The sequence below is a fragment of the Saccopteryx leptura genome, chromosome 2, assembly GCF_036850995.1.
Source record: "Saccopteryx leptura isolate mSacLep1 chromosome 2, mSacLep1_pri_phased_curated, whole genome shotgun sequence".
Taxonomy (NCBI): Eukaryota; Metazoa; Chordata; class Mammalia; order Chiroptera; family Emballonuridae; genus Saccopteryx; species Saccopteryx leptura.
Window position 1 is genome coordinate 312,985,157 of NC_089504.1, and position 22,677 is coordinate 313,007,833.

General features: G+C 40.2%; 1 protein-coding gene across 3 annotated transcripts in view; it reads left to right on the top strand.

The window, feature by feature from the left end:
• Positions 1-20,209, top strand: part of AKR1D1 (aldo-keto reductase family 1 member D1) — a 28,776-nt gene extending 8,567 nt beyond the window's left edge. Inside the window, exons 3-10 of one of the 3 annotated variants that reach the window (XR_010748832.1) lie at positions 231-347; positions 2,475-2,552; positions 4,429-4,551; positions 14,693-14,802; positions 15,902-16,067; positions 17,376-17,458; positions 18,656-18,807; positions 19,859-20,209. Coding sequence is in view for 2 of the 3 variants with exons in the window: in XM_066362799.1 (XP_066218896.1) it covers positions 231-347; positions 2,475-2,552; positions 4,429-4,551; positions 14,693-14,802; positions 15,902-16,067; positions 17,376-17,458; positions 18,656-18,698 (720 nt within the window). In the remaining variant the exon portion in view is untranslated. The other 2 variants (XM_066362799.1, XM_066362800.1) reach the window with 2 other exon arrangements.
• Positions 20,210-22,677: the final 2,468 nt, after the last annotated feature.

The following is a 22,677-nucleotide window of genomic DNA, read 5'->3' on the forward strand; positions in this document are numbered from 1 at the left end:
CCATATCTTGGCTATTGTAAATAATGCTTCAATGCACATATGGACGCATGTCCTGCTACTATATTCTGATAAAGACCCTATAGTCAGATAAAATGTCAGCATGATAATATTTTTGTGCAATAAAATGAATGAATAAAATGTGTATGAAGGTCTTTGAAAGAATAAAGAAATGCATTGTTAGTTTTAAAAAATAGCATGGATGTTGGTTAACATCCTTTTTATCTTTTCAGCTCTGGGCTACAAATCTTGTCCCACACAGGGTCCGCCCAGCCCTGGAGAAGACACTCCAGGTCCTTCAGCTAGATTATATCGATCTTTACATCATTGAAGTACCCATGGCTTTTAAGGTGAGTTCAGTCTCCTAAAGGTTTGGCATCTGCTCTTTGGCAACCGGGAGCTGGTAGCTATGTTTGTACAGCTAGTGAATGTTATTGTTTTGTTACCATAGATCAGACAGCACTGACCTAGACCAACAAATGCCCATAACTCTTATGTGTAACAGACTCAGGCTTGGACCCCACGTTTCTTGATTCATAATCCAACACACTTTGTATTATATCGTGTCTTTATACTTGCAGTTTAATCTCTCTCCATCAAACTATCACATAGTCCCTGAACTATAGCCCACATTTTAGTTGTCCAGCATCCAGACACACCCTTTTCCCACTCACATAGTCATGAAAATGTTTCTGCGTGACATAATGCAAAATAATATGTACAACTGAAAAGTTACTCACCTTCCTTCTCCTCCAAAGGGAAATAACACCCCTAAAAAACATGGTCAGGTTTTTTGAGGTGAGCCATGAGATCAGGGTGATAGCTACTCCTCAAGTTTGAATGCACTTCTTCCTTGAACTTACTCTATTGATGGACTCAATGGTAATTTAAACCCCAACAACACATACCATAGATGCTGTTGACAGGAAGTAACTGCTTTAAAATTTCACCAGGGGAAGAAGAGATTGAACAAGAAATGGCTCGCTTGTGTACCAGGCAACTCAGATCCCACTGGTCAGAGAGAACAAGGTCTCTGCTATTGCAGTGGACAAATTTCCTTCACGCAACCAACCTGGCTGCCACTGTTCCAGTCTCTGGGAGCACTTTCCTTGATGACTCTCCTCTGTGAATCACATCTAAGAGGGACTTTGGGAAAGAGTCGCCTTTTGCATCCTACTCCTGTAGCTAGTGGTCTGCAGGCTTCAAAATGACCTTGGTCATCAAAGTCTTTTATCCATCAGGTTGGGATTTCATGGACCAGACAATATCCCTTAAAATTTTGCTAGGCTCTCAGTAAACTCACATCCAGTCAGCTCCATGAAAGAATAATTAAAACTAGACATCTTTTAGAGTCGCTTTGTTTGTCTTTGATCCTCAGCCTGTGGTTTCTGCATCTCAGTCAAGAGCCTCCTTGTTCTGCTCTGTCTATTCAGTCCGCAGCTTAAGGGCCCCATTTGGCTTCAAATAATACAAAACAGGAGGCACAGGTTATGTGTTTTTTGCCTCCAGCCTGCATCTCAGTGGACGGTGCTCCGTGGTTAGATAGAGCATCCATGGCCTGAGATCCTGCCTTCAGAGCGATATTGACAAGACTTCTCCCGAAGTCCAGTTTTATTTTTCCCTAGGGTTCTCACCTTCCTGCCTTGGCTAACACTGACTTTGCTAATGCTAGACAGCTCAGAGCTGAACTTCTGCCATTTTGGATGACATCCAGAAGCAGAAAGTACCTGTTTTAGCAAAATATGATCTTACCTCTCATCGTACAAGCCAAATAGCAATAAACACATTTATCTTTCTTCAGGACTTGAATGAAGCCTGCAAAATAGCCAATAAACTCTGACACCCAGCCTTGTCCTACTAAATCCCCTAAAGCTCCAATCTTCGTAGGTTCATTATCAGAGTCTCAAGACACCACAAGGTAACAATTCAACAAGATGCCATCGTGTTGCATAGCAACAATAGCCAATGCTCAGCTGGATGTGGGTAAAAATCTTCACTGGCCACAATCCCATACTGAGCTAGCCAGTTTTACATATGTTGTACTTTCCTTGCCATACCCAACACCTTTGTTTTAGTCTTGTTATAAATGGCAAAAATACAACTCAAATTGGTGTTAGCAAAAGAAAAGGAACTAAGAATTCCAAGGGATATCTATTCAATGCTTCAGGCACAACTGGATCCAGAAGTTCAAGCTATGTATCTACACTCTGGCCCATTCTCTATCCTTGTGTCTGGTAGCTTCGTCCTCAAAATTCTTTCTATATGATAGCAAAGTGCCATTGATGTGCCAGGGTAGGATAATGAGATTAATGTTTTACATATTTTGGAAAATGAAAGGATCTCTGGACCATCCCACAAAGAATATAGAGTTTATTATATGATTATATAAACATATCATATATAAATATTTAAACTTGAATTTCAATTCCAAGATGTAAATAAAATAAATTACACTAGTTCTTATTTATTTTTTCCAGCCTGGAGATGAAACCTACCCTAGAGATGAGAATGGCAAATGGTTATATCACAAGACGAATCTGTGCGCCACTTGGGAGGTAAGTTCAGGTGGGCCTTTTATTTGAAAAGACTACATTTTTACATAGTGATCTGATCATTTCTGTTTGATTTAATGAGGAGATACAGCCTTTACTCTCCCATTCTGTTTTATTATCTGCAACACAGGGTGTAAAAGAGATCACAGAATAGTATTTTCAACGTATGCAAGAATAAAGAACAACGACCTTGAACTTTATATCCTGTCAAACTATAAAGCAAAAATGATGCATGATAAAAACATTTTCTGATCTACACACTGCTCAGAAGTTTTGCCACAGAAAGACCAGCATTGTAAACCATTGGCAAATAAGAGAAACAAAAATCTAAAAGATGATGTATAATTATACAAGAAATGTATAAAGTGGAAATTATCAAATCGAACTTGAAATAATGTTTATTATCTATAAAACTATCTAAGATCACACAAAAAGAGAAGTACACCTACAATAATCAGAAATTAAATTCTACATAGACTATTAATATCATAGATGTTGGGTTGGGGGTAAATCAAGGAACGTATGAGCATGTAAGTTCTTGTCTTTATTAGAGAAAAGATACAGACATAAACTTTTTTGAAGTAAGGAAGTATTTTAAAAAACATAGAAAAATTGGATAAACTGAAATAAGAAATTAAGATGGTAGAAACAGTCCAAATATATTTATAGTTGCAATAGATATAAACTAAATTTACCTACCAAAGACAAAAAGTGACAAATTAGAATTAGGCACATCTAAGCAGTCATCTTGGAATTATATATAACAATTTTAAACACATATGTACCCAATAAAATATCTTCAAAATATATAAAGCAAAAAATTATATGAAAACAATTAAGAATAAAATTCATGAAGCCTGACCAGGCGGTGGCGCAGTGGATAGAGCGTCTGACTGGGATGCGAAGGACCCAGGTTCAAGACCTCGAGGTCGCCAGCTTGAGCGTGGGCTCATCTGGTTTGAGCAAAAGCCCACCAGCTTGAACCCAAAGTCGCTGGCTCCAGCAAGGGGTTACTCATTCTGCTGTAGCCCCACGGTCAAGGCATATATGAGAAAGCAATCAATGAACAACTAAGGTGTTGCAACACGCAATGAAAAACTAATGTTTGATGCTTCTCATCTCTCTCTGTCCCTGTCTATCCCTCTCTCTGATTCACTCTCTGTCTCTGTAAAAAAATATAAATAAATAAATAAATAAAAGAAAAAATTCATGAAGATATTGATAAATCTACTCTTATAGTGGGAGATTTCTGACATATTCCTTTAAATTATTGACCAGACAGGAAAATCTAGGCCTAATTTTATATATAACACGTGTATATCTGTGTGTATGCATTCGTATATGTATGAGAGAGAGTGAGAGACAGAAAGAACAGAGAGATTTGCATCTAAAAACAAGGAAATACACATATCAGACACTCATGAAAATTGATTAGGTACCATGCTAAAAAAAAGTCTTACCAAGTTTCAAGAAGTAAGAGCATTGTTAATGTGCTGGCATACATTACAAGGGGAAGATATGGTATACAATACTTTTCACACTCAATCATACTATTCCTGTTTGTCTCCCCCACTTTTTTTCTTCACAGAATGCCTATTGACATACCCAGAGACTTTCCTTTTTAAGGAATTTATTTCTTAATGTTTATTTTATTGATTTTAGAGAGAGAAAGGGAGAAAGCAGGAGAGAGACAGAAATATCTGTTCCTGTTTGTGCCCTGACTGGGGATCAAACCGGCAACCTCTGTGCTTCAGAACAAATGCTCTAACCAACTGAGCTATCCAGCCAAGGCTTTAAAGAATTTATATTAACCCTTATCAATATTCATTCTTGCTTGTTTTAAGGCTCCTTTCTTGACTCATTGGCATTTACTCAACAGGCTTTGGAAGCTTGCAAAGATGCTGGCTTGGTGAAATCCCTTGGCGTGTCCAATTTTAACCGTAGGCAGCTGGAGTTGATTCTGAACAAACCAGGACTCAAATATAAGCCAGTCAGCAACCAGGTACAGTTGGACAAGGCGTGGGGTGTGGCCAGGGATTCCAGTAGATACTGAACAGAAAGAACTCTGGGCTAGGAGTTAGACAGTTTTGTGAGCACTCTACATAAGACCCTGGGCAGGCCTTTTAATTTCTCTCAATTTATGTCTCTTAAAAAATATTTTCAAAGTTAAAATCCAGACAATAATAACCGCCCCAAATTTTTTTCTTTTTTTATTTTTTTACATTTTTTAAATTATTAATTTTAATGCAGTGACATTGATAAATCAGGGTACATATGTTCAGAGAAAACATCTCCAGATTATTTTGACATTTGATTATGTTGCATACCCCTCACCCAAAGTCCAATTGTCTTCCGTCACCTTCTATCTGGTTTTCTTTGTGCCCCTCCCCTCCCCACCCCCTCTTTCCCCTTCCTCTCCCCCTCCCCCCACACCCCCAACCCCTGTTATCATCACATTCTTGTCCATGTCTCTAAGTCTCATTTTTATGTCCCATCTATGTATGGATTCATATAGTTCTTAGTTTTTTCTGATTTACTTATTTCACTCAGTATAATGTTATCAAGGTCCATCCATGTTATTGTAAATGATCCGATGTCATCATTTCTTATGGCTGAGTAGTATTCCATAGTATATATGTACCAAAGCTTTTTAATCCACTCATCCCCTGATGGACACTTGGGCTGTTTCCAGATCTTCGCTATTGTGAACAATGCTGCCATAAACATGGGGGTGTATTTCTACTTTTGGAACAGTTCTATGGTGTTCTTAGGGTATATTCCTAAAAGTGGGATAGCTGGGTCAAAAGGCAGTTTGATTTTTAATTTTTTTTGAGGAATCTCCATACTGTTTTCCACAGAGGCTGCACCAGTCTGCATTCCCACCAGCAGTGCAGGAGGGTTCCCTTTTCTCTACATCCTTGCCAGCACTTATTCTGTGTTGTTTCTTGATGAGCACCATTCTGACTGATGTGAGATGATATCTCATTGTGGTTTTAATTTGCATTTCTCTAATTATTAGTGATGTTGAGCATTTTTTCATATGCCTATTGGCCATCTGTATGTCCTCTTTGGAGAAGTGTCTATTCATTTCTTTTGCCCATTTTTTGATTGGATTGTTTGTCTTCCTGGTGTTGAGATTTACAAGTTCTTTATAAATTTTGGTTATTAACCACTTATCAGATGTATTGTCAGATATGATCTCCCATTGTGTAGTTTGTCGTTTTATTCTGTTCTTATTGTCTTTAGCTGTGCAAAAGCATTTTAGTTTGATATAGTCCCATTTGTTTATCCTGTCTTTTATTTCACTTGCCCGTGGAAATAAATCAGAAAATATATTGCTGCGAGAGATGTCGGAGAGCTTACTATGTTTTTTTCTAAGATGCTTATGGTTTCACGGCTTACGTTTAAGTCTTTTATCCATTTTGAGTTTATTTTTGTGAATAGTGTAAGTTGGTGGTCTAGTTTCATTTTTTTGCAGGTAGCTGTCCAATTTTCCCAACACCATTTATTAAAGAGACTGTCTTTACTCCATTGTATGCCCTTACCTCCTTTGTCAAATATCAGTTGTCCATAGAGCTGTGGGTTTATTTCTGGGTTCTCTGTTCTGTTCCATTGCTATCTATATGCCTGTTCTTATGCCAGTACCAGTCTGTTTTGAGTACAATGGCCTTGTAGTATAACTTGATATCAGGAAGTGTGATACCTCCCACTTTATTCTTCTTTTTTAAGATTGCTGAAGCTATTCGTGTTCTTTTTTGATTCCATATAAATTTTTGGAATATGTGATCTATATCTTTAAAGTATGTCATTGGTATTTTAATTGATATTGCATTGAATTTATAAATTGCTTTGGGTATATAGACATTTTAATGATGTTTATTCTTCCTAACCATGAGCACGATATATGATTCCACTTGTTTGTATCTTTCTTGATTTCTTTTATCAATGTTTTATAATTTCCCAAGTACAAGTCTTTACTCTCCTAGGTACTTTATTTTTTTGGTTGTAATAGTGAAGGGGATTGTTTCCTCAATTTCTTTTTCTGACAGTTCATTGTTGGTGTATAAAAATGCCTCTGATTTCTGAGAATTGATTTTATATCCTGACACCTTACTGAATTCATTTATCAGGTCCAGTAGTTTTTCGACTGAGTCTTTAGGGTTTTCTATATACAATATTATATCATCTGCCAATAACGATAGTTTTACTTCTTCCTTTCCAACTTGAATGCCTTTTATTTCTTCTTCTTGTCTGATTGCTATGGCTAGGACTTCCAGAACTATGTTGAATAAGAGTGGTGAAAGGGGGCACCCCTGCCTTGTTCCTAATCTTAAGGGGATTGCTTTTAATTTTTGCCCATTGAGTATGATGTTGGCTGTGGGTTTGTCATAGATGGCTTTTATCATGTTGAGGTATGTTCCCTGTATTCCTACTTTGCTGAGAGTTTTGATCATGAATGGGTGCTGGATTTTATCAAATGCTTTTTCTGCATCTATTGAAATTATCATGCGGTTTTTCTCCTTCCTTTTGTTTATGTGATGAATCACATTGATTGATTTGCAAATATTGTACCATCCTTGCCTCCCCAGAATAAATCCCACTTGATCGTGGTGTATGATTTTTTCCATATAATGTTGGATCTAGTTTGCTGATATTTTGTTGAGGATTTTAGCATCTATATTCATCAGGGATATTGGCCTATAATTCTATTTCTTTGTGTTGTCTTTGCCTGGTTTTGGAATCAGAATTATGCTCACCTCATAAAAGGAGCTTGGAAGTCTTTCTTCCTTTTGAATTTTTTGAAATAGCTTGAGAAGGATAGGAGTTAGTTCTTCTTTGAATATTTGGTAGAATTCACTTGTGAAGCCATCAGGCCCAGAACTTTTCTTTGTTGGAAGTTTTTTGATAAGTGTTTTAATCTCATTTGGTGTAATCGGTCTGTTTAGGTTTTCTGATTCTTCCAGATTGATTTTTGGAAGACTGTATGTTTCAAGGAATTTGTCCATTTTCTCTAGGTTGTCTAGTTTTTTGGCATGCAGTTCTTCATAGTATTTTCTTACAATATTTTGTATTTCTGTGGTGTCAGTTGTTATTTCTCCACTCTCATTTCTAATTTTATTTATTTGAGTCCTCTCTCTTTTTTTCTTGGTGAGTCTAGTTAAAGGTTCATCGATCTTGTTTACCTTTTCAAAGAACCAGCTCCTACTTTCATTGATCCTCTGTATTGTTTCTTTAGCCTCTATGTCATTTATTTCTGTCTGATCTTTATTATTTCCTTCCTTCTACTACATTTGGGCTTTACTTGCTGTTCTTTATCTAGTTCTTTTATTTTTTTAATTTTTTTTCTAGTTCTTTTAGATGCAGGGTTAAGTTGTTTATTTGAGCTTTTTCTAGCTTCTTAAAGTGTGCCTATAGTGCTATGAACTTCCCTCTCAGTACTGCTTTTGCTGTGTCCCATAAATTTTGAGTTGTTGTATGCTCATTATCATTCATTTTTAGGAATTTTTTAATTTCTTCTTTGATCTCATTCTTAATCCATTCATTATTTAACAACCTGCTATTTAGTTTCCATGTGTTTGAGAATTTTTGAGCTTTTCTGTTGTGGTTGATTTCTAGTTTCATGCCATTGTGATCAGAGAAAGTGTTTGATATGATTTCAATCTTCTTAAATTTGTTGAGACCACTTTTGTGCCCTGACATGTGGTCTATCCTAGAGAATGTACCATGAGCACTTGAAAAGAATGTATATTCTGCTGCTTTAGGGTGAAAGGTTCTGAAGATATCTATTAAACCGAGTTGATCTAGTGTGTCCTTTAAGTCTGCTGTTTCTTTGTTAATTTTCTTTCTTGAGGATCTATCTAGTGATGTTCATGGGGTATTGAAATCCCCTACTATTATAGTATTGCTGTTGATCTTGCCTTTTATATCCATCAAAGTCTGCTTTATATATTTAGGTGCTCCTATATTAGGTGCCGTAGATATTTATAATAGTTATATCTTCCTGTTGGATTGCTCCCTTTATCATTATGTAGTGGCCTTCTTTATCTCTTACTGTATCCTTTGATTTAAAGTCCATTTTGTCTGATATAAGTATTGCTACCCCAGCTTTTTGTTCATTTCCATTTGCATGAAATATTCTTTTCTATCCTTTTGTCTTCAGTCTATGTGCATTTTTTGTTTTTAGGTGTGTCTCTTATAGATAGCATATGTACAAGAGAACACCTAAATAAAGAAATAGCAAGTATAAAAAGGATATTGAAATATTAAAAAAGAATCAGTCGGAGATGACAAATACATCAGAAATGATGACCACAATGGAAGGAATTAAAGACAGGATGGATGGAGCTGAGGATCGAATCAGTGAGTTTTTTTCTCTAGCATGCAGCTACCCTATGTCTTTTGATTGGACCCATGCAGCTTATCTCTTTTTTTCTTATCCATGCAGCTACCCTATGTCTTTTGATTGGATCATTTAATTCATTTACATTTAAGGTTATTATTGATATGTAGCTGTTTATTGCCATTTTATTCTTTAAAGCTGTATTCCTCTTTTGGTATATTCTTTTCCCACTTTGATCTGTTTGCAACAGGCCTCTTAACATTTCCTGTAGCATTGGTTTGGTTGTAATGAATTCCTTGAGTTTTTTTGTCTGGGAAACTTTTTATTTCTCCTTCAATTTTAAATGATAGCCTTGCTGGATAAAGTAGTCCTGGTTGTAGGTTCTTGTCCTGCATTACTTTGAATATTTTTTGCCATTCTCTTCTGGCCTCAAGTGTTTCTGTTGAGAAGTCTGATGTCATCTTTATGGGGGCTCCCTTGTAGGTGATAGCCTTTTTTTCTCTAGCAGCTTTTATTATTTTCTCTTTATTGCTTAGCTTTGGTATTTTAATTATGATGTGTCTTGGTGTAGGTTTCTTTGGGTTTCTCTTTAATGGAGTTCTCTGTGCTTCTTGAACTTGTGAGAGTTTCTCCTGCATTAATTTAGGGAAGTTTTCAGCTATGATATGATTGAACAAAGTCTCTATCCCTTGTTCTTTCTCTTCTTCTTCAGGAACCCCTATGATACGGATGTTATTTCTCTTTATATTGTCACAGAGCTCTCTCAGAGTTTCCTCAGACTTTTTGAATCTCTTTTCTTTTTTCTTCTCACTTTCATACCTTCATTCCAGTTGTCCTCCAACTCACTGATTCGATCCTCAGCTCCATCCATCCTGTCTTTAATTCCTTCCATTGCGGTCATCATTTCTGATGTATTTGTCATCTCTGACTAATTCTTTTTTAATATTTCAATATCCTTTTTTATACTTGCTATTTCTTTATTTAGGTGTTCATAATGACCATCTATTGTTGTTATAAGATCCCGAAGCATCCTTACAATCATTATTTTGAACTCTGCATATGGAAGTTTGGTTATTCCATATCACTCAGTTCATTTCCTGGAGGTTTCTCTTGTGGTTTCATTTGGATTGCACTTCTCTGTCTTCTCATTATGTCTGTGTGTTTGTGTATTTAGTTTGTAGAGCTGGTTGAGTCTAGGCTTGGTGTTGTCTGCCTCCCGTTTTCAATTGTGTTATTTCTAGGTCTTCTTGGGTTAGCATTAGCTATTATTTGTAATCCACTTTCGGATTTGGGCTGCTTTGAAGTCTTGATTTTTTTTTTGTTTTCTTAACATGTGATAGTCTTGTTTACTGATCTCAGCAGGGGGCTTATTTGAAACTGTATCCAGGAATGTGGTGGGTGTAACCTGAGACTATGAAGGCCTCTTCTGCCAGTTTCTCTCTCTGGGGGCAGGGTGTTTTCTCAGCTTCAGTAGGGGGAGGTGTATCTCAGATCTCCATGGAGACCTGAGTTACTGCCTCTCCTCCTCATTTCTTGTTTTCAGCTTTGTCTTATTGTGCTGATTGGAGCTGGAGAGATTTCTGGAGATCTGTGACCCGGAAGCAGTTTAGTCTTTTGTTTTGTGGAAGGATCAGCCCCTCCCCCAGTTATGGCCGCCTCCAGCACTGGATGAGTCAGCTTCTCAGGCCATCCCCTGCATTCTTCTGCCCCTCACCATCTGTCTTTCTCTTTTCTTTTTGGAAAACAAGCCGGCCCTTTCTACACACCTCGTTCCCTGGTCGCCAGGCAAGTGGCTGTGAGCAGTATTTTCTGCTCTTTTCCTTGGAGTGAGAGCCCTTCTGGGCTCTCAGCCTCACCCCCCCCCTCTGTTCCTGTAAGCAGGGGAGATTCAGGCACTCCCTACCAGGTTTGTTGTGGCTTCTTTTTTGTCCTTGGTTTTTGAAAGCTGTTCTTGTAGTCCAGAGTTGGTTTTTCATGCTGATTTTTCCTAAATTAGTTTGTAATCCAGTTTGGTGGTGTCAGCTGGGAGTCTGTGCATCTGCCTACTCTGCTGCCATCTTCAGGTCCTCCCAAAAAATTTTTTGAAAAATAATAATGAGGGGGAACAAGACCTAACAGATATTAAGACATATAGAATATTTACAATAATGTAAGATTGGTATAAGAACCAATAATACAAATAAATAGAAAATAAATATTGTAAAAACATGCCAAGTGCAATAATAAAAACTTAATATAAAATAAAGCAGCACAAAATAGTGACAAAAGGGGAGGTTTTTTAGTAAATGGTGTGCGGAAAATGCCTAATTATATGGAAACAATATAGATGTTTGACTCATATCATATTGCAAGTGAAGGTCCCCATGATCAAGACTTAAAGAGAAAGAGGAAGTCATTTGTTAACACTACACAAGAATTGCAGTTTTCTGGAGCTATGGATAGAAAAGGAAGCTATGGGAAAATTGTAAAGAAAATGTTAAAGTTAGTAGTATAAACATGTTCAATCTAAAAATATCAGAAACAAAGAGCAAACAAAAAAAGATCATTGCACTGGCAAGTAAAATTCATTCTGCCTTACTGGAAAGCAATTTGGCAATAAATTTCAAGAGCCTTAAAAATGTTCACAGTTTTCCATTTCTAGGAATCTATCTTCATAAAAATAAAATCAGAATTCCCATATGTGTGTTTCTCACAGCACTGTTTGTAACAACAAATAGGAAACAAAATAAATATGAAAAATTAGGGGAATGTTCAAATAAATTATAAAACACTCATATTACATGAAATCCTAACAAAAGATGTTCTTGAATCATTTTTGAAGAAAAAAGAAATGGTTGTGATATTAAGGGCAAAGACCAGGATACAAAATGTTACATATAGTACGAAAGTGATTGTATTATTTTTTAAAAAAAATACATATGTGTAGAAAAAATTTTGGAAAGAAAGATATCAAAATATTAATAATGGTTATCTCTGGCTGTGAATTTTACAAGTGAAATTTTATCTTCTTTATGTTTTTCTGTATTGTATAAATTATATGTAGTATAAGTATATAATATTATTTTTGTGACCACAACAAAATGCTATTCTTCATCCTGTTAAGCGAGGATAACGATACTCTCTTCACCCTACTTCATATAACATTAAAAATTTAGACTAAAAATTGCTTTTGCAGGCCCTGGCCGGTTGGCTCAGCGGTAGAGCGTCGGCCTGGCGTGCGGAGGACCCAGGTTCGATTCCCGGCCAGGGCACATAGGAGAAGCGCCCATTTGCTTCTCCACCCCTCCCCCTCCTTCCTCTCTGTCTCTTCTCTTCCCCTCCCGCAGCCAAGTCTCCATTGGAGCAAAAATGGCCCGGGCGCTGGGGATGGCTCCTTGGCCTCTGCCCCAGGCGCTAGAGTGGCTCTGGTTGCGGAAAAGCGATGCCCCAGAGGGGCAGAGCATCGCCCCCTGGTGGGCAGAGCGGCGCCCCAGGTGGGCGTGCCCGGGTGGATCCTGGTCGGGCGCATGCGGGAGTCTGTCTGACTGTCTCTCCCCGTTTCCAGCTTGAAGAAAAAAAAAATTGCTTTTGCATTGGATAAATATTTATATTATGGGACTATAGTTGACTTGTTTGATTCACTGTTTTTAGTAACAAAAGATTCTGGCATGAGTTCATGACAGAAAGAATAAATTTTTACCTATATCATGACAATAGCTACAGCTAAAATAGAAATGTTGCTATACTACAAGTACCACTTCCAAATTGACACCTAAACTAGTGCTATGCCAGTTTGATGCATGAGTGAAAATGGTTTTCAATCCAGGAACATGATGAACATACTGTGGGGACCACACAGAGCTGCACACATTTTATGTGTAAGAGATACATACCTAAAGACCTTGTGTGCCTGACCAGGTGGTGGTACAGTGGATAGAGCGTCAGACTGGGACGCTGAAGACCCAGATTCGAGACCCCGAGGTCGCCAACTTGAGTGCGGGCTCATCTGGTTTGAGCAAGGCTCACCAGCTTGAGCCCAAGGTCGCTGGCTCGAGCAAGGTGTCACTCAGTCTGCTGTAGTCCCCTGGTCAAGGCACAAATGAGAAATCAATCAATGAACAACTAACTAGCCGCAACAAAGAATTGATGTTTCTCATCTCTCTCCCTTTTTGTCTGACCGTATCTATCCCTCTCTCTGACTTTCTCTGTCTCTGCCACACACACACACACAAAAAAAGATCTTGCATAATCCAAAATTCATGTAGTTCATCACTGATTTTCCCATTAGGGTAAATCTAAAGTAAAATTTGCAAATTTTGGCCCTGGCCGGTTGGCTCAGCGGTAGAGCTTCGGCCTGGTGTGCGGGGGACCCGGGTTCGATTCCTGGCCAGGGCACATAGGAGAAGCGCCCATTTGCTTCTCCCCCCCCCTCCCCTCCTTCCTCTCTGTCTCTCTCTAACCCTCCCGCAGCCAAGGCTCCATTGGAGCAAAGATGGCCCGGGCGCTGGGGATGGCTTCTTGGCCTCTGCCCCAGGCGCTAGAGTGGCTCTGGTCGCGGCAGATTGATGCCCGGGAGGGGCAGAGCATCGCCCCCTGGTGGGCAGAGCGTCGCCCCTGGTGGGCGTGCCGGGTGGATCCCGGTCGGGCGCATGCGAGAGTCTGTCTGACTGTCTCTCCCCATTTCCAGCTTCAGAAAATATACAAAAAAAAAAAAAAAATGCAAATTTTAGCATTTTTTTCATAGATGACATGAACAAAGTCACATCAAACATGACCTCACCCTATACTCATTCTCAGAGCCTGAGTATTCTACGTTTTCTTAGTACTGCCCACGATGTCCATTTAAAGAAATGTGTCTTCAGGCTCCACCTCTGGCTTGGTATATCAGAAAACCTTCTTGGTGGGCAACTTGTCATGCATTTTCCTAGCCTAATTCAAAAGAGACTATGGATCTACTGTGGGCCATTTAATCTCATTCAAACTTCTAATACTTAACTCTACAAGGAAGGATAGGAGGGAGAGAGGAAGAAAGATGTCTAAATTCTTCAGAGTATCTCCTAATTTTTTTCACTCTGCCTAAGTTACAGGTGCCCTGACTAAAGAGAGAAAGAAACAGCTCTTGGTTTCATTGTATTATCATCATTGTTGTTTTTTTTGTTTTTTTGTATTTTTGAATTTTTCTGAAGCTAGAAATGGGGAGAGACAGTCAGACAGACTTCTGCATGCGCGCGACCAGGATCCACCCGGCACGCCCACCAGGGGGCGACGCTCTGCCCACCAGGGGGCAATGCTCTGCCCCTCCGGGGCGTTGCTCTGTTGTGACCAGAGCCACTCCAGCGCCTGAGGCAGAGGCCACAGAGCCATCCCCAGCGCCCGGGCCATCTTTGCTCCAATGGAGCCTCGGCTGCGGGAGGGGAAGAGAGAGACAGAGAGGAAGGAGAGGGGGAGGGGTGGAGAAGCAGATAGGCGCTTCTCCTGTGTGCCCTGGCCGGGAATTGAACCTGGGACTTCTGCACGCCAGGCCGACGCTCTACCACTGAGCCAACCGGCCAGGGCCTCATCATTGTTTTTAGACTGTATAATTTAGACTCTCTTTTGTATTGTCTTTTAAGAATCTATTTTTTTCCTTCCTTTTATTCATTTTTGGTTTTGTTTGTGGTACATGTGTTGTATGAGGCAGGTTCTGAGTCTCCAGTTAGGGGTGGGAAGTGATGGTGAGAGTAGAAAGGGTAAAGGAAATAAGTATATATTATTTAACTATGTAAAATTGTATTCATCTTCAAGGCTTTAATTTTGTGCTCTGCTCTCCAATGTAACCCCATAGGTGGAATGCCATCCATATTTCACCCAGACAAAACTCCTAAAATTTTGCCAACAACATGACATTGTCATTGTTGCATATAGCCCTTTGGGGACCTCTAGGAATCCAACCTGGTAAGTAATGCTATGTGTCTCTTCAGGAAGTATTTTCCTTGATGTAGAGTATAAGGCTAATGTGAATTATTTGAGTTAAATAACTTGATTTGGCTGTCTGATCTTAAGAAAGTTACTTAATCTCTTCAAGTCATTCTCCAAAGATATAAATTGTGCTAATAAAAAAACCTTTCTCAGGCCCTGGTTGGTTGGCTCAGCAGTAGTGCGTCGGCCCAGCATGCGGAAGTCCCAGGATCGATTCCCGGCCAGGGCACACAGGAGAAGTGCCCAACTGCTTCTCCACCCTTCCTCTTCTCCTTTCTCTCTCTCTCTCTCTCTTCCCCTCCCACACCCAAGGCTCTATTAGAGCAAAGTTGGCCCTGGCGCTGAGAATGGCTCCTTGGCCTCCACCTCAGGTGCTAAAATGGCTCCCATTGCAGCGGAGCAATATCCCAGAGGGGCCGAGCATCACCCCCTTGTGGGCATGCCAGGTGGATCCTGGTCGGGCGCATGTGGGAGTCTGTTTGTCTGCCCCCTCTTCTCACTTCGTAAAAAATACAAAAACAAACAAACAAACCCAAAAACCTTTCTCACTTACATGTTTTAAGAATTGATGATACTATATGTATGAAATTACCTAATAGTGCCTAAAAATGCTCCATTAACGTTAGCTTAGTTATTTGACAAGAGTCTCTATGACCATAGTCTGAAATTTCTGAAATTTTTTTATCTCTGTATTCAATGGCAACAATTCTACTATGATGTGTTCCACAGACCATCATAGAAACTTTTCTGCTCTAGGATGATTCCAACTTTTGTATCTCTATTTATTTCACTTCAGTCCTCCTTTCTCACAATCCAGTTCTCTCTGTAAGACATGTCAAAAATAGATTATTTACTTTCTGAAAAAGGCAGCTCTATAAATTTGTCTCTCTTGATCTTGCCACACTAAGAGCTACTCCTTAGTGAGTACTCTACAATCAGAGACATTGGTTATAGATGATCGGAAATGTTCTGGTAGATTACTTGGTCAATGGGAAGACAGAGGAGGAAGACGATTGACTAACCATTGGTTCTCATTGATCAAGCTAAATGCAATGCATGTTTTTACTTTTTCAAGGGTGAATGTATCTTCCCCACCCTTGTTAAAGGATGAACTTCTAAACTCATTGGGGAAAAAGTACAATAAGACAGCAGCTCAAATTGCTTTGCGTTTCAACATCCAGCGAGGGGTGGTTGTCATTCCTAAAAGCTCTAAACCTGAAAGGATCAAAGAAAACTTTCAGGTAAGAAAACTGCTTCTTAAAATGTAAAAAGTGGAGTATTTTTTTTAATTTAAAGAATTTTCTGTTTAGATTAAAAATACATATGTAATGCCTTCATATTTTATTTTATATCAGCTCCCTGCCCACTCTTGCCCATATCTGGATTAAATTTTAAGACAATTCTTAATACTTTGGGGGTGGTTTTGCTACTTGTATATTACAAACATACTTTGGAGATGTTGCAGGTGCCATTCCAGACCACCGCAATAAAGCGCGTAATGAAACAAAGCAAGTCACACAAATTTTTTGGTTTCCCAATGCATGCGAAAATTATGTTTACACTGTACTGTAGTCTATTAAGTATGCAATAGTATTATGTCTTTAAAATATGTACAAACCTTAATTTAAAAATACTTTATTGCTGGTGGAGGGTCTTGCTTCAATGTTAATGGCTGCTGGTGGTTGCTGAAGGTTGGGGTGGCAGTGGCAATTTCTTAAAATAAGAAAACAATGACGCTTGCCACATTGATCGACTGTGCCTTTCATAAACAATCTCTCTGTTCCATGTGATTCTCTTGGAGAGCATTTTACCCACAGAACGTCTTTCAACATTGGAGTTAATCCTCTCAAACCCTGCTTTTGTCAGCTAAGTTTATGGAATTCTCTGAATTCTTTGTTGTCATTTCAACAATATTGACAGCATCTTCACCAAGAGCAGGTTCCATCTGAAGAAACCACTTTCTTTGCTCATCCACAAAAAGCAATGGCTCATCCATTAAAATTTTATCATGAGATTGCAGCAACTCAGCCACATCTACAAGCCAAGAAATAAATAAAACAATGAAAACGTAATAAGAACTACAAAGTAGAAAAAGAGATGTTGAAAATGATGAGAGAAGTGATGAAGAGAGCTAAACAAAACAAATTAAAAGGTTTTGAAAGGCACAAAAGCAAATTTAGAGACAAGGGAATATTTTTTTAAGTGTACAAAGGCTCTATCCAGAACCAAAAACTCAGCATCACCTTATCCAGAAATAATAAGAAACCTTCACTCTTGAAATTTCACTTGTCCTGAACATACATGTTCCACGGCATTTGGAACTTCTTGTAAGACGTCCCCAGCAGAATTGTCGTAAAGACAAAGCACAGAAAAGAATTCCTGTTCCACATAGGTGGGGTGGCTCCCCCAGCACCAGTGTAACTCCTTTTAGACATTTGCAGAGATGTTCATAAATCTTTGAAGGTTTCCAACAGATGGCCCTACTCCCTGATCCCAAGCTTGACCCATTTTCTTTCATAAATGTCTATCTTTTATTTTTGTTATTTCAGATCTTTGACTTTTCTCTCACTGAAGAGGAAATGAAGAGCATCGAAGCCTTGAATAAAAATATCCGCTTTGTGGAATTGCTAATGTGAGTTTTGGGGGATAATTAATCAGGTACTAGCCAGTGGTATTGGATTGTCAAGAATCAACCAAGAGGGGTCTTAGGAACCTGGAACTATATCCACAGAAAGCACAAGGCTAAAGGTCACTGGACAGCCTATTCTGAATATTAAATAGATCTGGGTGAATTACATTCATTCTAGGAAATCCCTGCAAATCTACATTCTTTTGTGTGTGTGTGTGTGTGTGTGTGTGTGTGTGTGTGTGTGTATTTTTCTGAAGTTGGAAATGGGGAGGCAGTCAGAAGTCAGACAGACTCTCTCATGCACCCGACTGGGATCCACCCGGCATGCCCACCAGGGGGCGATGCTCTGCCCATCTGGGGCATCGCTCTGTTGCAACCAGAGCCATTCTAGAGCCTGAGGCAGAGGCCACAGAGCCATCCTCAGCGCCCGGGCCAACTTTGCTCTAATGGAGCCTTGGCTGCAGGAGGGGAAGAGAGAGACAGAGAGGAAGGAGAGGGGGAAGGGTGGAGAAGCAGATGGGCACTTCTCCTGTGTGCCCTGGCCGGGAATCGAACCTGGGACTTCTGCACGCCAGTCCAACAATCTACCACTGAGCCAACCAACTAGGGCCCAAATCTACATTCTTATTTGAAAAAAGGTTTCTGACATTTATCTGACATCCTATGACAGGTTAAGGCATTGCAGGTAAAGACTTTGAGGGGAATATAGTCAGGGTGTACATACAATACAAATTAATACAATAGCTGTACCATTGTTCAAATGCCACATGTATTTCTTCCTACAAATCAAAGGGATGTACACATTGAGCAAAGTTATTGGCAAAATATAATTCCTTGGAGAGAGAGACATGAGGGTGTAGTAGAAAGCGCAAGAGGGTGTAGGTGTCGCACCAGGTTGGGAGCCAAGAAACTAGTTTTAGATGAATGTTTGCCTATAACATTTGAAGCTTCTAGCTCCACCTGTTAAGAAACTTCCCATTAGCAAGTACAAATTTCCTTGTACTCATTCAAATGTTGCCAAATTCAGCTAATCAGTGAGATAGCCCTTTATTCTCTACATATTATAGGTCCTTTAAAATAAAAAATATATATACACACACACATTTTTTTTCTTCTTAATCATTCCACTTCTCCAGAAATACTAATAGAGCTGTATGACTTTCCAGTGAAATTTGTCCCCTCGGGGACTTGTGTTGGCAGGTGGAGTGATCATCCAGAGTACCCATTTCATGAGGAATACTGACGTCAGCAAGCACCTGAACTGATCCTTCCCTCCTGGTGTGCCAGGATCTTTGGCTGGGTGTTTCCCACAGAGGTGGAAATGAAAAATTTTACTATCCTCAGATGAAATGGTAACAGGCTTCACTCCTGTATAAGTGACTTTGACTTAGCCATGTTGAAGAAAAAAAAAAGTTTAAATCTGTTGATGTAATGGTTTGGAAGTAATTAAGTGGTCGGCGAAACCATAGTGATTTGGTGGTTGTTTCCATCCAATGTGTGTCTGATTAGTTTTGACCCAGCTGTAGGGGTGGATAACAGCTCATTCTCTCTTGCGTGCTCTAAAGGGCCTGAGCTTCAACATAACTGGTGATCCGGACTTACACTGCCCATCACTCTTGCCCCCATGCGTCATATGACCACCATTATGCAAAAAGGCTTGAGATTGTCAACATACACAAATAAAACCCTGCATTTTAAGATGGTCCAAAGATGACTATTTTAAAAGAAGGTATTTTAAAAGGAGGTGTTTGGAAATATATTGGGAGGAAAAAAGCCTTATAGGGTGCTCCCCCTCCCAGGAGCATGCTTCCACCTTTCCCTTCCCCCACAGGCATCCATCCCCTAAATTCTAAGGGTCCCCATGAGACTAGCAACCAGGGGAGCAGTGGGCAGTGGCAGCTGGTCCCAGGCTAACCCTCTGAACCTGTCGCCAAGTCCCCCTTTCCTCTGACTTTCCGGGAAGCTGACAGCAGCCCCACTCGGGCTCACTTCCTTCATTGTGACTTTTATTTCTCAGTGAGCCAGAGGCTCCCCTCCTGCTGCTTCTGTCCTAAGCCATTCCTCGTTCACTGGCTCCAGCTTTAATAAACCTACTCTCAAAATCAAAAACAAAAAAGCTTTATAAAACTATTATACTTAAGACTTTAAAAGTGTTATTGAGATAATTATGTAAATTTTGAGATCGCAAGTTCAAAAGAACACTGGTAATTTTACTGTGTATAAGTTTTTAAGTGAATAAAAAGATGATTAGAATTCTTCAATAGAGATGTACTTATTCAACTAATGCAGTATATTTTATTCATTTACATCAGGTCATTTTCACAGGGCAATAGAGGTCTTCAAAAATTATGTTTGTCCAAAGGAAAAAAATTTTTTTTATTTATCCAAACCAATTGCTTGCAGATAATCTTCAATGGGCCTGAGAATGCACACTTCTGAGCAATTATCACTTTAAAATTTTTTATCTCACGTGACCAGGAGGTGACGCAGTGGATGGAGCGTCGGACTGGGATGCAGAGGACCCAGGTTCGAGACCCCGAGGTCATCAGCTTGAGCGCAGGCTCATCTGGTTTGAGCAAAGCTCACCAGCTTGAACCCAAGGTCACTGGCTCGAGCAAGGGGTTACTTGGTTGCTGTGGCCCTGCGGTCAAGGCACATATGAGAAAGCAATCAATGAACAACTAAGGTGTCGCAACAAAAAACTGATGATTAATGCTTCTCATCTCTCTCTGTTCCTGTCTGTCTGTCCCTGTCTATCCTTCTCTGACTCTCTGTCTCTGTAAAAAAATAAAATAAATAAATAAATTTATCTCTACTCATTATTTCCAGTGATTCCAATAATACATATAATGCTTGTTGTCTTCTGGAAAGCATTTTGTCCACAAAAATTAATAAACTATAAGGATTTACTCAATCACATGGATCTCTGTTTTGTTGCCTGGAGTGGGGGCGGGGGGTTGACTGTCTGGATTCAATTCAATTGAAAGACCTTTGATCAAGCTCCTATTGCACATTTAGCACTGGTAAGAGAGGGACAAAAAAAGGGAACAAGAATAAAAAGGAAAGAACAGAAACCTGAGTTCTGATCTCTGTTGTCAAACCCTCTTCAAAGTATTTTGAGGGAGCTGGTGTGGCAGAGGGGCCACACCTATCAAACCATTTTTTTAAAATAAATAAATTTTTATTAATTTTAATGAGGTGACATCAATAAATCAGGGTACATATATTCAAAGAAAACATGTCCAGGTTATATTGTCATTCAATTATGTTGCATACCCATCATATCAAACCATTTTTAAAAGACAAGCATTGGAAAAAGAGTCCTATCACTTGTCCGGGGGAGGGGAGGATGTATATATAATATATCTTTCTAAAGATTGGAAGAAGGGAATCCTCTCTTAGTCATGACAGAGATGTTGGGGACAGAAGACAAGAATGTCAGGAAAGAGTGACAGTCTGATAGGAGCTTCGGCATGTCACTTCTCCCTCCATGCTCACTCCTCTCAAGCCTCCCACCTATTTTGGGGTGAACTGGATCCTCCAAATTTATATGTTGAAGTCCTAGCCCCCAGTACCTGATTTGGAAATGAGGTCATTGCAGATGTAATTAGCGAAGATGAGATCATTAGGGTGGACCCTAATCCAATATGACTTATGAAAAGGGGAAGTTTGGGCCCTGGCCGGTTGGCTCAGCGGTAGAACGTCGGCCTGGCATGCAGGGGACCCAGGTTCGATTCCCGGCCAGGGCACATAGGAGAAGCACCCATTTGCTTCTCCACCCCTCCCCTCCTTCCTCTCTGTCTCTCTCTTCCCCTCCCGCAGCCAAGGCTCCATTGGAGCAAAGATGGCCCGGGCGCTGGGGATGGCTCCTTGGCCTCTCCCCCAGGCGCTAGAGTGGCTCTGGTCGTGGCAGAGCAACGCCCCGGAGGGGCAGAGCATCGCCCCCTGGTGGGCAGAGCGTCGCCCCTGGTGGGCGTGCCGGGTGGATCCTGGTCAGGCGCATGCAGGAGTCTGTCTGACTGTCTCTCCCCGTTTCCAGCTTCAGAAAAATACAAAAAAAAAAAAAAGAAAGAAAAGGGGAAGTTTGCACACAGGAGAATGCCATGTGCAGAGAGAGGCAGAGATCAGGCTGATGCTTTTACAAGTAAAGGCACCTCAAAGATTTACATCAAACCACCAGAAACTCGGGAAGAGGCGAGGACTGATTTTCCCTCCCAGCCCTCTGCAGGAAGCAACTTGGCCGACATCTTGATCTCAAACTTCTGGCCTCAAGAACTGTGAGATAATAAATGTCTCTTGTGGAAGTCACCCAGTATGTGGCACTGTATTACAGCAATCCTAGCAAACTAATGCACCATCCCTGTTACAATTTCTTGCCTCTCCAACTGACATCAATGATAAAAACAGCCGTACGTAGTCACAGCTTTGCTGGGCTCAGGCATTGATGACCAATGAATTTGACCCTTGCTGGACAAATAAGTTTGTAAAATCTGTATTTTCTGATTTTGCTCACTTTTATTGTTAAAAATGGTGCTGCCCACATGAATGGCCATCACCCAAGTGATACAGATAATTACTTGGGAAGGGGCTTGGTTATGCTAATATGTGCTGGAGGAGGGATTTTCCCACTAAAAAGTTTTAAAGGGAGGAACTAGGTGTCCATTTTGGGAGGAGACCCTGTTGTTGCAGGAGAGAGAGGCCATGTGGTTGCAGAGGAGGCAGGGAGCAAGATGGCGGGGAGCTGAAGGGGAACAGAGGTGAGGGGCTTTGTAAGCTCTGCTGAGCTGGCGAGGGCCTTTGATTCTAGGAAAACTCAGATGAGTCAGTGACTTTGGGAACCCCGAATGGAAAGGGAAGTGTTTTCTCGCTGTGTGTATTTACTCGCCAGCTGAGGGCGAGGCTAGAATTAAAGGTAATGGCCTACCAGTTCTTGGCTCCGTTGTTTCATCACGACCTATCCCAATCTAATGCGAACCTACGTGAGCCGGGCGGCTGTAATGGTGGCTGCAGCTACTGGCCGTACAACCCTCCTGGAGACTTTTGTAGTCCCAGAGTTGTTTATTAACCTAGTTCTATCTCCTGTCTAATCAGAGGCCTCTGATCTGTTACACAGTAAGATACGCCAATAGTGACATAACCTGCCGGATAAGGAGAGGAGGCACAAAGCAACTCATGCTCATTGATCCATAAAAACCCAGGGACAGAAGCAGCAAGGACTTCCT